A 16,404-nucleotide genomic window follows, 5' to 3' on the forward strand; every position below is an offset into this window, starting at 1 on the left:
CTCGGGTTTTCCTAAGGCAGAATCCCTAAAGTTGCTTCATTAGTTCTCAGAAGGGTACAGAATATCTCATGTTAACCTCCCTTGAAATCCCCTGCACAGCTTGATCTAACAAATTGGAACATAATAAAAACTTTGGTTCTTTTACTAACAATCCCACATTTGACAATGTTCACCAAGGAACCCTTTTCTTTGATGGATTTTAACTGTCCAGGAAAACACAGCGTTGTGTCCTGATTGCACAATACAATCAATATGATTTCACCCTGTACTTCAGTCTAAATAAAATGTTGGTTTCGGATAAGCTCTTAATTATATTGTTGTTCATTCAGCACACATGCATTGTGGCTTTTAAATGTCTTTTCAAATGGCACTGTTAAAGTTGTCGAGCTTGACAACTGCTCAGTCTAAAGAAAGTCAGAAAGTTTCAGGCTTAGGCATCTTCAGAAATTGCACGGTGGAAGTTGGTGGCTTCTCAGTGGTGAGGAAAAGACTATTCTTCTTTTTGTGCCATATCCGTCATCGGACGTTGGCGATCATGTTGGCAATCCTATTTTTATCAACAGTCACATGACTGTTTTGTCCAACCAGTCCCTTAGGTTTTGAAGCTAATGATGTTCTTCTTCTGCCTGGACCTCGTTTGCCTTCAACCTTTCCCTGGAGGATTAAATGAAGGATGCCGTATATTTCTGGGTGTCGCATCACATGTCCAAAATATTCTAACTTCCACTTTTTAATGGCTTTGATGATTTCCCTTGGCTTTCCCAGGCAGCTTATCATCTCCTCATTTGTGATTTTGTTAACCTATCTTATACGTAACAGCTGTCTGTAAATCCACATTTCAAATGCTTCTAGTTTCTTCAAGTGGTTTTCTGTCAGAGACCAACTCTCTACTCCGCAGAGCAGGATAGAGCAGATGTAACATCTGACAAGCCTGATTTTCAGTCTTAGGCTTATGTCGTGACTGCAGAAGACCTTTTTCATTTTGAAGAATGCTGTTCGAGCTTTCTCTATCCTTGCCTTTACTTCACTGATCATGTCCCAGCTCTCATGTAAATGAAAACCGAGGTACGTGATCCTTTCAACTTTTTCTAGTGGTATTCCTTCCGAATTTATCAGTGGTAAATTAATGGGTTGTTTGCTGATGACCATGATCTTGGTTTTTGAGGTGTTAAGCTTCAAGCCATATTTTTTCAGATATTTCTGGGACTCTGTTGATGAGGAGCTGAAGGTCTTCATGCTTACTGGCAAGCAGAGTAAAAGACTATAAATTAATTTCCCCTTGCAGATCTTTTGAGACAACTTACAATGTTTGAGCTACACTGGCTTGGATTAAAAGCATTGCATACTTTGCTACTGATTTGAAGCCTCTGAGAACAGGACAGGGGCTGTGGAATATAGTCACCGAGGTATTAAATCTTCTGTATGAAGAGCAGATGTAAAGTTTACATCTAGAGTAGACAACTGTTGAACTTCACAGTGCTTGTGTGGCAGCCAAGCTTCATTTCTTTCATCCATAAAATTGTCTTCAATGGGCATAGCTACAGTGCTCAGCAGAGCAGGGCAGCAGTTTCAAGCCAATCTTATTCTCATATGGAAAGGGCAACATACAGTAGGTTGATGTAGGTAGGTAGTGCATTTAATATATAGTTCAGTTCTATCCTTTACTGCTACAAATGCCTCTTCTTGTAACCTTGGTCCAGAAAAAGAGATCCAACCTAGAACTAAGGAGACTTTTCAGCCCTTTGCCTGAAATGGTCTAGGCGGGTCTCCTGCTCCTGCAGGAAGTTGCACCAGATGGTCTCCAAAGTCCCTTCCAACTCTGTTATTCTGTTATCTATAATCTTAACGGCACTGGAAAAAGTGATTTGCAACTATTTTTCACACTCAACAACACGTTACAGCATCAAAATTCAGACAGAATTCTGTCTTGCTTAGGAACAGAAATTTGGGGTTCAGTTGTGATCATAAGTCAAGGACTCCCCGGACTAGCAGAACTCTCTCTGAGATGCTGAGATTTACTATCAAAATAAGAGCAATGTTGCACAATCCAATTTAACAAATACAGAAGTATCAGGGGGCATAGTACCACCTCCCATTTAATTATCCCCAAATGGTGTAGGGATGAAATAGAGTAGGATTATAATAAAAGGAATGTCCTAAATAAAGTATATGTATCAACAAGTAGGGCCCTTCTTTGCCTGTTCAACTATCTGGTAAATGTAGAGTCAACTTACCCAAGTGACATTGTGTGTTGCTGAAGGCGAGAAGACATGACCGGATTAGGGGCTGACTCTAGGAGGGGCTGAGGGAGGAGTCCCACCTGCCCACAAGAGCCCACAAGTCTAACCCATCTTGCGTCATTCCGTTGATTCTTTTCCACCACCAATTTCCTTTGACTGTTACTACTTACAGATTCTTATTGAGGGCTAGCATGGAATAAATTTGTACTCATAAACCTGACACTGACTGAGTGAAATGTCATGCAACAAAGGCTAGTTCCCAGGGGGCTCTCTGAGCTCGGTTGTTTTCTTGCAGACGTTTCATGACCCAAACCAGGTAACATCATCAGTGCATCATCAGTGCAGTGGTAACCCCATAGTTCAACTCTAAGCTACAAATATTCTCCTTTGTTGGCTATCCGTTCTGGGCTGCAAACATCCAATTGACTGCTAGATGGAAGCAAAACCTTAACCTTTTCTGTAACTGGAATTTGCAGAATTTTTGGCAACTGAAGTAGATATTAACAGATTAACCGAGTTGAAAGGGACCTTACAGGTCATCCAGTCCAACCCCCCGCTCAAGCAGGAGACAAATGGCAGTCCAATCTTTTCTTGAAAGTTTTCCAGCCTGGATTCATTCAGGATGTTCGCAGTCTATCTGGTTAAGAAGAATTGTGGGTTTTGCAAGCCTGGGGAGAGGACCAGTTCAAATACAATAGACTAACTATTTTCACGTGCCTTTAATTTCCATTTTTATACAGTTTTCCATAAAGCAGTTTATAGTTGGCTATGAACATACTGAGCTGGAATTGGGTTTGGGCTAACTTAATGCGATGATAATAATAAACTTGTTGGAATAAGTGGGACAAGGCAGTCATAATTAATTAAGTATTTTATGTTCTATCATGATAATATACACACAGAGAGAGGAACACACACACTTGAAGGAACTGTTTTTTTAAAATCAGTTCATGATATTTTACTAATGTTTTCCCTTCTCTTTCTTTTCTCCTTTGTTTCCATACTTTCCTTGGTACAGCTCACCATTTAGGAATTGAATTCATGGGTAAGTTTCTCTTTTCTTTTTACATTTTGTATATCAGATTTGTTTCTTGCACCAAGCAAACCATTTTCCCTGGGGGAGCTCAAATGACTGGGAGAGGGGGGGAGATACCTGGGAATCCCCCCTAATTATGCAGCCAGAACAATGACTGTGTGATAGGATGCCTTAAGTGAAAATGACCGACCCCAAACCACACAGCTTAGTTGTCAGCTGGTGTTTCTCAATCCTTTAACTACAAACATACATTGGCTGTAATTTTTAAGATTGTTTATGTTTTATTTCATTGTTTTTTTTTATCCCCGGATTGAAGCTAAAATGGTGCAGTGTTGAAAGAGAGGGAGGGTGAGAAAGAAACTCAAGATTTCTCTTTGATTCTCTTTGGTTTCCCTTTAGGCTTTCAAGATGCTGTTATTATATCTTCTAATGGTAGAGTTCCAGTGCGTCTGGCGGGGTTTGTTTCTTGACCTGGTCTATCTGGAAAGGCTCATCTCAGTCTGGAAACTCTGACCAATTTTCTCTCTCCCTTTCTTATACTTATGAGAATCAAAGCAGGGCAAATTCAACCTTTTTCTCACCCCTTCCTCTCTTTCAGAGCTAAATTAATGTTTACATAGCTGCTCTTGCATTCCTTCTTCAAGATTGTAGATTGGATTGGATTGGATTGGATGGGGTGGCGTGGCATGGCGTGGTGTGGGGCAGGGGTGGGGCAGGGCTGGGCTGGGCTGGACTAGTTGGACTGGTTTGAGAGATGTATTTTAGACAGGTTTGCTGTTGTTGCTGCTGCTGCGTGGTCAGATTTCCATTTTCTTTATTCATCTTGTAATGTTTTTTTTATTTTTATTTTTATTTTTACTTTACTTACCTTCTAAACTGCCCAGGGTTGTTTGAGAGTTGTGTGACACAAGGAAGGAAGGAAGGAAGGAAGGAAGGAAGGAAGGAAGGAAGGAAGGAAGGAAGGAAAGAAAGAAAGAAAGAAAGAAAGAAAGAAAGAAAGAAAGAAAGAAAGAAAGAAAGAAAGAAAAAGAAAGTCTTCAAGGTCACCTCCATAGTTCTTGGCAAAGGCAGTTTAAGAAGAATGTGGAGAACTCAAAGTGTTGCATATCAGACAGAAACATCAACTGTGTCCTCCAGAGGTCTAGTTGGGGTGGGGATTTTTTTGAAGCAGGGCTACATGGTCAGAGAATATAGGGCTTCTTTTTGTCATTGATTCAGCCACACACAAAAAACGGAAGCAAAAATTAGAAAACAGATGAACAAAAGTCTCCTTCTCTTTGCAACAGAAGTCAAAGGACGTAACCCAGAAACATGATTTCTCTTATTTGAAAGTTGTCCCTCAAAGTCTCTAGTATTTTCACCATCTGCAGTGCACACAGATGGTGTTGTAGACACAAGCTGCTAGTGGTAGTGGTGAGGAACAGACACCTAGACTGCTAATGTTATTTGTAGGACTTGGTGTTACTGGTAACACCCAGAAGAATGCTTTGTTCTTGCATTCTACAGAAGGATATTTTTTTAAAAGAAAACAGCATATTTTCCTACCGAAACTTTGGAAACAAAGATGTTAAGGCAAGCAACACATTAGCGAGTTATTCACTTTGAGAGTGATTCATTCAAATCACTCCGTCAAAACCAGGTCAGCAAATGATAGATCATTTTCGTATTGCATCCAGTTTAGGTCATATGGGAAAGATATTCAGACTCTAGAAAGTGTGCAGAGAAGAGCAGCAAAGATGAATAGGAAGTTTATTTATTTATTTATTGGTTCGATTTATATGCTGCCCTTCTCTGGAGACTCAGGGCGGCTTACAATGCGTTAAGCAATAGCCTTCATATTTTTGTATATACCTGCTTAGTAGGGCTTTCGCCCTCCCCCCCCCCAAGCGGTGTTCTTTTTTATACAAAGTCAGCTTATTGCCCCCACAATCTGGGTCCTCATTTTCCCAACTCGGAAGGATGGAAGGCTGAGTCAACCTTGAGCCTGGTGAGATTTGAACTTGCAGTAATTACAGGCAGCTGGTGCTACTTAACAGCACTTTAGTCTGCTGTGCCACCAAGGCGCAGGTTGGAGGCTAAACCGTATTGTGAATGGTTGCAGGAAGTGGGCACGTCTAGTCTGATGAAAAGAAGGACTAGGGATGACATGATAGCAGTCTTCCAATATTTGAGGGGCTGCCACAGAAAAGAAGGGGTCAAACTATTCTCCAAACCTCCTGTATCAAGACAAGAAGCAACGGATGTAAACTAATCAAGGAGAGAAGCAACCTAGAACGAAGCAGAAATTTGCTAATAGTTAGAATAATCAGTGGAACAGCTTCCCTCCAGAAGCTGTGAGTGCTCCATCACTGGAAGTTTTTAAGAAGAGATTGGACAGGCATTTATCTGAAATGGTATAGGATCTCCTGCTAGGCAGGGGGATGGACTAGAAGATCTCCAAGGTCCCTTCCAACTCTGTTATTCTGTTCTGTGCTTTACTAATCATCATAGCTTCAGCAGCTTCTCTGGGACTTTCATGATGTGTACACATGTGGAGAAGCCAGTGGTGAAATCTGAACCCGTTTACTACCGGTTCGCTGACTCCGCATGTGCTCTGCGCATGTGCATGTGGCGTGCGCACCACCCACCAAATGCAAGGTGCATGCATGCAGTGCACGCCAAGAGGAGGCATAGGGTAAGTAGAACAGTGCACCAGGGGCGGGGTGTGATCAGCCGTGGTGCGTGATTTTTTTTTTTTTACTTTTAAAAGCATTTTTTTTACAGCTATTCGGCCGAATAGGTTGTAAAAAAATGCTTTTAAAGGTAAAAAAAGAGGCTCTGACGATCAGGCAGCTCAGCTGGGATCATCAGAGCCTCTTTTGAAAAACCTTTTAAAAGCATTGTTTTAAAAGAAGCGGCAAGCGGGCAACCGGGCGATTGGGTGGGCATGGGCAGGGGGGCAGGGATTTTCTCTGAACCACCCGCCACCATCGCTACCGGATCGGCCGATCTGGTCCGAACCGGGAACATTTCACCCCTTGGAGAAGCCATTGGTTTCAAAGTATCTGGTTCAACACATCAGTTTCAGTGGATTTCCTGAGCACTAAGGCAGATGTTTGCATGAGGCTACAAAGCAGAATAGGATGGGATGAGATACTTTTCTCTACACTGAATTCCATTTTGTTAGCTAGGGCCTAGTGTTCAAGATCCATCTGGATCCTGAGCCTATCATCTAGGTCAGGGGTGTCAAACTTGTCATGGCGGTAAACCAGGCAGGGGCAGGGGCAGCATGTGACGCATTCGGCCCATGGGCCGCAAATTTGACAGCCCTGATCTAGGGTGCTGGCTATTCCTGCCAGTTTAGTATCATCTGCAAATTTGATGAGTTCCCCTTCTATTCCCTCCTCTATATACTCGTTTATACTCGGTGTCAATATAAGAACAAGCTAAGGCACTAAGCAATCAAGTCCTTGTTTAGGAATACTGATTAATTCACAGGACAGAGCAGCAATATTTTCTCCAATCAGGAGGTTGATCTGAGATTGTTAACAGAGATACCACAGCAACAGAACAGGAGTCTTCAACACTGCTTGTGCCAGAAAAAAAAAAAATTGGTTGCAGTGTGAATTACTGGCGTGGGGAAATCTAATCAGCATGAAAAGAAATAGCAATGAACTTTAAAACAGGTTGTCAGTGCAAGGCTTTGGAAAGAGCGTGCTAAATGAAATGGATTCTGAAATAGTTTCTCCAGCAAAGGAAAAGGAAGTGTACATCTGGAAGGAGGGAGGGAAAAGCCATTTGGTTCACACATGTAATAAACAGCACTGGGCTGAATTGAACAAGTCAAGAGCTGAAAATGAATGGATGGACTCTAAAAAACCAATACCAAAAATATACCGGAGATTGTGTTTTGTTGAAAGGAGGGGGGAGGGAGGGAGGGAGGGAGGAGAATCGGTGCAGAAATGGTCTTCTCCTGATCAGCAGAATCTTAAATAGGGTCTGAGCTGAGATCAGTCCATGGCTTCTCTGAAAGATGAAGACATCATGGGTTCTTCTATTCATGAAGAGTCATGACAAGAAAGACAGTAGTTGTAAGGTCCTGCCTCTACTCCCCAAATCAAGAAAGTATGGACTCTTGAAATAGCAGCATTTCAAAAGGAACCTTTTATTGAAAGGAAGTGATTGCAAGACAAAAGCAAAGCAGGCTCTAAAGTCCTCTTAGGCAATTCCGTTAGGATAAAGGAGTTAGAAACCACTCCACTCAGTCCGATGTTGAATGAGCCAATCCATAAGTGTGAAGGTGTTGTGAAGACGGTCACCCTGGAAAGCAGATAAGGGACTGTTCAAAGGTGCTTCTCTCAGGAGGCTTCAGAACTGAGACCAAACAGATGGCCCTACCCCCTTACACATTCCCCAAAGGTAAAACAAAGCACAGGGCAGATAGGTGTCAGAGCTGGGGTTATAAATTAAGGAATTACCGCAGGGGTGAAATGTAAAATTTGTTACTACTGGTTCTGTGGGCGTGGCTTGGTGGTGGTGGGGGTAATGTGACTGGGTGGGTGTGGCCAACTTTTCTTTTTTAACTTTTCAAAGCATTTTTTCTACTGCTTTGAAAAGCCTCTGACAATCAGGCAACTCAGTTGGGATCGTCAGAGACTTTTCAAAGCATTTTTTAACCACCTCTTTGGCCAAGAGGTTGCAGAAAAAAATGCTTTGAAAAGCCTCTGACGATCCCAGCTGAGCTGTACGATCATCAGAGGCTTTTTTTTTTACTTTTAAAAGCATTTTTTGTTGGAAGAGGTTGTAGAAAAAATGCTTTTAAAAGAAAAAAAAAGCCTCTGATGATTGTGCAGCTCAGTTGGGCATGGGGAGGGGGCAGGGATTTTTGCTACCAGTTCTCCGAACCACCCACCACCATCGCTACCGGATCGGGTGATCCAGTCCAAACCGGAAGCATTTCACCCCTGAATTATCGGATATGAAGGAAACAGGTAGAGGGTAATATTCACTTATTACCATCCTCCTGTTTCCAGGCTCCCCTCGCCACAGAAATGGCAGTATATATCTCTCTCCCCCTCCCTCCCTCCCTCCCTCCCTCCCTCCCTCCCTCCCTCTTTCTCTCCCATCTCTCTAACTCATCTGTTATCTATCTATCTATCTATCTATCTATCTATCTATCTATCTACCTATCTTGCAAAATATATTATTTATTCTGGACTGCAGAAAAAATAATTGTAACCATCTTGCCTTCCATTGAGGATCTGTATACTGGAGGAACCACAAATACGGCTGAGAAAATATCTACAGACCCCTCACATCCTGGACATAGATTATTTCAACTGCTCACCTCAGGACAATGATATAGAGCATTGCATGCCAAAACAACTAGACAATTTTTCCTCCTATGCCATCATTCTACTGAACACCTAATTCCCTCAGAACTGTCTTAGCCCCAAGAAATTTACCCATATACTAGGCTGTATTGCTATTATGATCTTTCTCATCTTCTCATTCCTCATCTTTTCAATCATCTTCTGATCTTTCCTACTTCTATTGATATCTTGCGATTGATCATTTGTTGTTTGTATCCTATGATCAATGATCGTAGCTATGATTTATGACCTAGCCCTTTGCTGTTTGCATGTACAATGAGAGCTTCTGCACTGGAGACAAATTCCTTGTGTATCCAATCACACTTGGCCCATAAAGAATTCTATTCTATTCTATTCTATTCTATTCTATTCTATTCTATTCTATTCTATTCTATTCTATTCTATTCTATTCTATTCTATTCTATTCTAGTCCAGTCCAGTCCAGTCCAGTCCAGTCCTATCCTATCCTATCCTATCCTATCCTATCCTATCCTATCCTATCCTATCCTATCCTATCCTATCCTATCCTATCCTACCCTATCCTACCTTACCCTACCCTACCCTACCCTACCCTACCCTACCCTACCCTACCCTACCCTACCCTACCCTATCCTATCCTATCCTATCCTATCCTATCCTATCCTACCTTACCCTACCCTACCCTACCCTACCCTACCCTACCCTACCCTACCCTACCCTATCCTATCCTATCCTATCCTATCCTATCCTATCCTATCCTATCCTATCCTAATGCAATAATAAATGGAAGGCAAGTTTGTGAGACCGAAATGTCTTTTAAAGAGAAAATTTTAGGTATGAGTAAAATAACTTCATGCATGTGTAAAATGGCAAATGCATTTTATCCATGCATTTAACATTTATGCTGGTCTATGGCTGTAATAAAAATTTGATCTGACGTGTGAAATGGAAACGTGTTTTGCCCATTGCAAAACTGAAATCTACTACAGCAAAAAAACAATCTGACACCCAGCTTGATAGATGTCCTACCCTTTCTGGCTTTTTTTTTTTTACTGAAGACAGGCCAACTTTTTCTTTGAAATAATGTTGCTTATCCTGTTGGATTGCAGAGAACAATAGCTGTGCATTTGCAACTCATGTGTTCTCACCATTCCTCCCTTTTCGGTTCTACTCATGTTGCCAATCATACAGCATGTATTGGAAAGCTAAACACAACTCGAAAAATCAATAATAGGTTAGGTTAGGATAGGGTAGGGTAGGGTAGGGTAGGGTAGGGTAGGGTAGGACAGAATAGAGCAGAGCAGAGCAGAGCAGAGTAAAGTAGTAGGAGGAGTAGAGTAGTGGAATTGGAAGGACCTTACAGGTCCTCCTAGTCCAACTCCCTGCTCAAGCAGGAGACCCTATACCATTCTGGACAAATGGCTGTCCAATCTCTTCTTCATTGAGTGATGAAGCACCACAACTTCCAGAGAGAAGCCATTCCACCTAATTAATCATTTTCACTGTCAGGAATTTTTTCCTCAGTTCTAGGTTGGAGCTCTCTTTGATAAGTTTCTATTTGTCTGTTGGCTGAGGAAACCATTCTTTCTCATCTTCTGTTCCTCTCACTCTCTTCCTCTGTCATTCTTGCCATTTTTTTTAAAAAAATAATGAATTTAGCTTTATCCTAATTCAGTACTAATGGCTCCCTCTACTGCCCAGACACAGAACAAAACTGAAAGTATCACTGACTTCCTTTTTGTACGAGTAAATTACTTCATTCATTTAATCTGAAATAAAGTCTTTCCTATACTTACTCCTAACAAAAGTGTCTTAATAAGCTAATGATAGTTGTAAATATAAAATGATCAGTTTCATAATAAGTTTGGTTGAAGCCTGCAGTTCCAGTGCAAATGCTAGTTTACTGTCCAAATAGACCATTACATATATGCCAAAAATGTGACGGGACCCACTTTTAGTCAATCATCTGTGATATAATTTGAAAGCAAGATTGAGTTCTTTTGCCTCAAAACCTGTAATTTTGGAGATATATTGCACAGAATAATTTCAGACGCAGTTTGAGAAACAGAGGAGTAAAGAGTGGAGAAGAATGTTACTTAATACTATGCATATAACAACATATAATAAAGCAAACCAGATGCCTTCACAAATCCATTTTGTGGGGAAAAACTAAAAACTAAAATAATTACAACAAAAATGGATGGATGGATGGATGGATGGATGGATGGATGGATAGATAGATAGATAGATGGATGATGGATGGGCCGACATACAGACAGACAGAGTAGAAGCTCCTTTAGAAGTAGAAGCTGCAGTCCCTGATGTGACTATGCAAATTCATCTTTCTTTAACCTTTCTGAACTGAGGTTGGCTGGAACATTTTACTAATGGTTTAATTACAATTATTATTCAGAAAGGGAAACCTCCTAAATCCTTAATCAAATCTGTGTTGACAGCATAAGAGCATGACAAATGTTCCAGGTAAAATGAAAAGCATAAAGTAGGCCAAGATGAATTCTCGTGGATGGTGTGTATGGGCAAGTGTCTCTATCAGCAAATCAGCACCTGGCATTCTTATTGTGTCATGGTTACGGCAATCGTACTTCGGATACTGTATCAAAAACGCCCAAGGGAAGAAGGCTGGATGGGGGGTTTTTTGAGGCAGGGATTCATTTTCACTCAGTTCTCTAATATTAATAGTGATATTTGAAGGCTGTTGCAAACTTCTCAAGGAAGAAATGCTACCCTAAGGGCATCTGTTTCCCAGTAATGAGATTATTATCCCTCTCAGTTCTCGTTCGCTTGTGTGTCTTTAAGTCAGCGATGGCTATGTGTGTGCTTTGGGAGGAGGGTGTTCACATTCCTGTTGTCGCTAATGGCCTTAGTGATATTTGAAGGTGAATTTCAATTCCACTCCACTTTCTTCAGGCTTTCTCCATTTGACCTCTCCATTAGCCTCATCTTGCCACCTGCTCTTGACTGCAAGTCAGACATGGGGATATTAGCAACACGCTTCAAGGTCCCCACTGCACTTTGCAAGGTTTCTATGGTGACCTTGAATTTTGTCCCCCATGGTGACGGTAAAGCTTTGGTTTCACAAAAGCAAAGAGTCAGTCCCGTGAGTGATTCTGTGAAAGCCTTCAAAACAACAAGTGCTCCTTTGTCAAGAAAACTTAAGGTTTACTTCTACATTCCTGATTTGGTTCAGTTTCTTGACTAACATTTTTCTCTGAAGGGATCACTTATGAAATAGAGGTTTGCACTAGAAAATCATGAATATTTTGTATGATTTTGGGAGGGGGGCTTGTTTGAGTCATTAATAGAATAGAACAGAATTCTTTATGGGCCAAGTGTGATTGGACACCCAAGGAATTTGTCTCTGGTGCAGAAGCTCTCAATGTACATGCAAACAGCAAAGGGATAGGTCATAAATTATAGCTATGATCATTGATCATAAGATACAAAGAACAAGTGATAAATCATAAGATACCAATAGGAGTAGGAAAGATGAGAAGATGAGAAAAGATGAGGAATGAGAAGATGGGAAAGTTGGTAGTAGCCATACAGCCTACTACATGGGTAAATTTCTTAGGGCTAAGAATTCTGAGGGAATTAGGTGTTCAGCAGAGTGATGGCATGGGGGAAAAATTGTCTTTGTGCCTAGTTGTTTTGGCATGCAATGCTCTATGGCAGTGATGGCTAACCTTTTTGCCATCGCATGCCAGGAGCGGGGGGGCGGGTGTCGCGTGCGCACGTGCCTACACCCATAATTCTATGCGCCCTGCCCCCACGCATGCGCACACAACCCCCCCATGCTCCCCCCACTCCTGGCACGCAATGGCACGGTAGGCCTGTTTTTTGCTCTTCCCAGTCTCCAGACCCTTTCTAGGAGTCTGGGGAGGGCAAAAACAGCCTTCCCCACCCCCCTGGAGGCCCTCCAGAGGCCGAAAATGTCCCAACTTCCAGTGGGACAGGAAGGCCCGTTTTTTGCTCTTCCCAGCCTCCAAAGCCTTTCTAGGAGCCTAGGGAGGGCGAAAACGGCCTTCCTCACCCCCCCCCCCCCCGAGGCCCTCCAGAGGCCAAAAATGGCCCATTTGCCAACTTCCGTTTTCCCCCTCTCCTGGGGACAGCAAAAAACTGGACTTCCGGTCTCACTGGAAGTTGGCAAATGGGCCGTTTATTGACTGTTTTCCAGTATGATTTGATTGCTTATTTGTACCCTATAACTATCATTACATGTTGTACCTATGATTTTTGATGAATGTATCTTGTCTTTTTATGTAAACTGAGAGCGTATGCACCAAGACAAATTCCTTGTGTGTCTAATCACACTTGGCCAATAAAGAATTCTATTCTATTCTATTCTATTCTGTTCTATTCTATTCTATTCTATTCTATTCTATTCTATTCTATTCTATTCTATTCTATTCTATTCTATTCTATTCTAACCATGCCTGCCTGATGTTCAAATCTTGCCAATTTGTTAATCCTTTGGTTCTAGATAGGGATACTTTCAAAAGAAAAATAACAATTTACATCTGGAAAAAACAAACCTTTGGAAGATAATTAAATTTACCCTTGGCAAATTGGAAAGAATTTTATCTACCAAGCATTTTCTGCTAATTTACCTAATCTCACATTTCTTAACTATTGTCCATTAGCCATATGTTAATGATCCTTTGATTTCTTTTTTCTGAATTTTGCCATTCAGTTCTATAAAGCAAAATGTCTATCCAAATGCCTATTTGGTGGGGTGGGGGTGGGGTTGTACATAATATACAGATATGATTATATAGTTGTGTTGATCCCTACTTAGGACATAGAAGAATAGGATTGGAAGGGACCTTGGAGGTCTTCTAGTCTAACCTCCAAGAGTCTAGTTTAATGTCTAGTTTAATGAAAAGAAGGAGTAGGAGTGATATGTTAGTCTTCCAATATTTGAGGGGCTGCCCCAAAGAAGAGGGGGGTCAACCTATTTTCCAAAGCACCAGAAGGCAGGACAAGAAGCAATCGGTGGAAGCTTGTTAAAGAGAGATCCAACCCAGTAGTCGTATTTACTTACCTTTGCTACCGGTTTGCAAATGTGAGCACGTGGTCCACCTCTGCGCATGCACAGAGCATCCATGATGACGTCTGGGCAGGTGGATGGAGCCTCCCGCCTCCACCACTACCAGTTCACCTGAACTGGGTAGAACCGGTAGAATTCCACCACTGATCCAACTAAGGAGACGTTTCCTAATAATGAAAGCAGTCAATCAGTGGAATAGCTTGCCTTCAGAAGTTCTTGGTGTTGCAACACTGGAGGTTTTTAAGAAGCTTGTTAAAGAGAGATCCAGGATGTGTGGAGTCCACACATCTTAAAGTTTCTGAGCTTCAGACCTCTGATCTAAAGTTAGAGCGTCCCATATATTCTTGCCTTTTGAGAAAAGGTGGGATATAAATATCAATGTGTATACAACATGCAATAGTTATCTGCAAGCCTTCTATTGGCTTCCCGTTCACTTGCACTTCCGTAAAATATATGCATGTTGTTTCTGATATAATTCATCTCTAAACCATCAGATGAAATGACTAGGAGGTGTAGCTGAAGAACAAATCAGCTGAAACTTATTGCAACAGACACAGGCAGATTTTGAAGTGTTGCTCCTTTGCAACTGGAATGGAGTTGTTGTTGCTGCCATTGTAGATGATATAATACTTGAAAAAGTGGGGCTGAAATACCAGTTAAAATGTCTCGTTCATGAAATATGAATGCCCGGAAAATGAATACACAAATGTTAAGCTAGTTAATCAGCTTTAGAGAAACCAAAGAACATTTTAGCTATGATAGGATGCGGCTCTTCAGGATATTAATGAAGAAATAACAAAAGCACCATTGCCGGTGTATCATGCATTTATTTATCCATTACTTTTGTTCAGCCAAGACAGAATGAAAGGCACGTGGGCTTACTTAGGCAATCCAAATGTAAGTATACTCTTAGCGCAATTTCCATTATTTATTGAATTTGCATCTTACCTTTCTGCCGAGTAGTAAATCAAGGCTACACAATAACCCCACCAGAAACATTGAACAGAGGCAGAGCAGAGATTTTTTAACCTCCATTTCCATCTATCTATCTATCTATCTATCTATCTATCTATCTATCTATCTATCTATCTATCTGTAAAGTCCAGCCTCTCCCCCTTATTCAAGAAAGTAAAGACTCTTGAAACTTGGTATTTCAAAAGGAACCTTTTATTGAAAAGAGGTGATAGTAGGACAGAATCAAAGCAGGCTCTGAGGTCCCTCAGGCCATACAAATAGGATAAAGGAAATTAGGAACCCCTCCCAACAGTCCAATGTGGATTCAGCCAATCAGCAGGTGTGAAGATGTTATTGTACTGGCTACCCTGAGTAAGAGATAAGAGGACTTTCTCAGGGCCATCTTCTGGTGCTGCAGTCCACATGGCCCACCCTCGCCCTTACATTCCCCAAGAGGTGAGAAAGTGCCAGGCAGCTACAGCGCCTGGCAACCATTATAAATCAGGTGAAAGGTTATACAAGAAGGCAAGGCAGGATATAGGATACATAGAAAGGAAAATAGAAAGTAAATGTATCAAAAACCAAATCCCCCCTTCCTCTGAAGAACGGCAGATACACAGATCTGACACAATCTATCTATCTATCTATCTATCTATCTATCTATCTATCTATCTATCTACCTACCTACCTACCTACCTACCTACCTACCTACCTACCTATCATTTATCTGTCTGTCTATCTCTTATTTCTTAACCCACCCACTTCTCTTGGATGTTTGCTTAAATGTAACTGCACATGAATTCTTTCTTTTTTAAAATATAATTTTATTTATATATTTTTTCTTTGACATACATAAGTGCTTAGTGGACAGTGTATTGTCTGGGTCAATTCACTTTATACACAATACTAATAACAATAATAATAATACTATTTAGGTATACATGGTAATAATCTTTCAACTTCTAACATTTACGTATGCATAGTAATTATAATATTTTATGTAGCAGTATACATAACATTTTCTCAATTTCTAATTTCAACCTCTATTTTTTAACCCTTAATAAAGCAAATCCCATATTAAGAAGTATACTGTATCTATCCATCATCTCTTGCCCTTTTTAGTATTTCAACTCTTATTGACCTTTTGACAAATCTCCCATGTTCCGCCCTTGGGATCTTGTATCCGCTTACATCACTCATATTTAGTCTAAGTATTTCATCTGTCTCTACATCTACCTGTACATGAATCTTAAGCACTCAGTGTAACAAAAATGGTTCCCCTCCCTTCTATCATAATTACAAAATGGATTTTAAAAATAAATATTAAAAACTGAAACCATTTTTTTCCCCCAAATTCCTCCCCATCGGAAAAGTAAACGGTCCTATCACATGCAGACTATTTTGGCTTCTGGGGATTTTGATTTAAATCACAGCACATCAGAATCTGTCCCTTCTCTGAGAATTTCACTTTGTTCAGATTTCTTGGACTGAGTTTTTCAATAAAGTCAGTAAGAGGGAGGCTGGACACTGTGACAATCAACTGAGAAAACATTGTAGACACACCAAGCCAAACTTCTCTGAAGGTTCAGCAAAATGCAGAGACAGGAAGAAATGGATTGCTTTTTGCAAAGCATTGTGCAATGCAGCTGATTCAGCTGGAACATCACCTAATGCTTTTAATCTGGAAGGGCGTTTTTAAATCCTTTTTGAGGGGGCTGGAATTGGATTGATGTAGGGTGAAATCATGAAAGGCCTGTAGATTCTGGAGAAGGATTG

General features: G+C 41.0%; 1 protein-coding gene across 3 annotated transcripts in view; it reads left to right on the forward strand.

Moving 5' to 3' along the window:
* Positions 1 to 16,404, forward strand: part of NRG3 (neuregulin 3) — a 601,472-nt gene that overhangs the window by 526,076 nt on the left and 58,992 nt on the right. For 2 of the 3 annotated variants that reach the window (XM_070945189.1, XM_070945187.1), the window contains exon 4: positions 3,259 to 3,285. In XM_070945189.1, coding sequence (XP_070801290.1) covers positions 3,259 to 3,285 — 27 coding nt within the window. The remainder of the gene's footprint in view (positions 1 to 3,258; positions 3,286 to 16,404) is intronic. The other variant, XM_070945188.1, reaches the window with a different exon arrangement.

The sequence above is a fragment of the Pituophis catenifer genome, unplaced genomic scaffold (genome assembly GCF_029215685.1).
Source record: "Pituophis catenifer annectens isolate HBS135680 unplaced genomic scaffold, rPitCat1.0.hap2 SCAF_6, whole genome shotgun sequence".
Lineage (NCBI taxonomy): Eukaryota > Metazoa > Chordata > Lepidosauria > Squamata > Colubridae > Pituophis > Pituophis catenifer.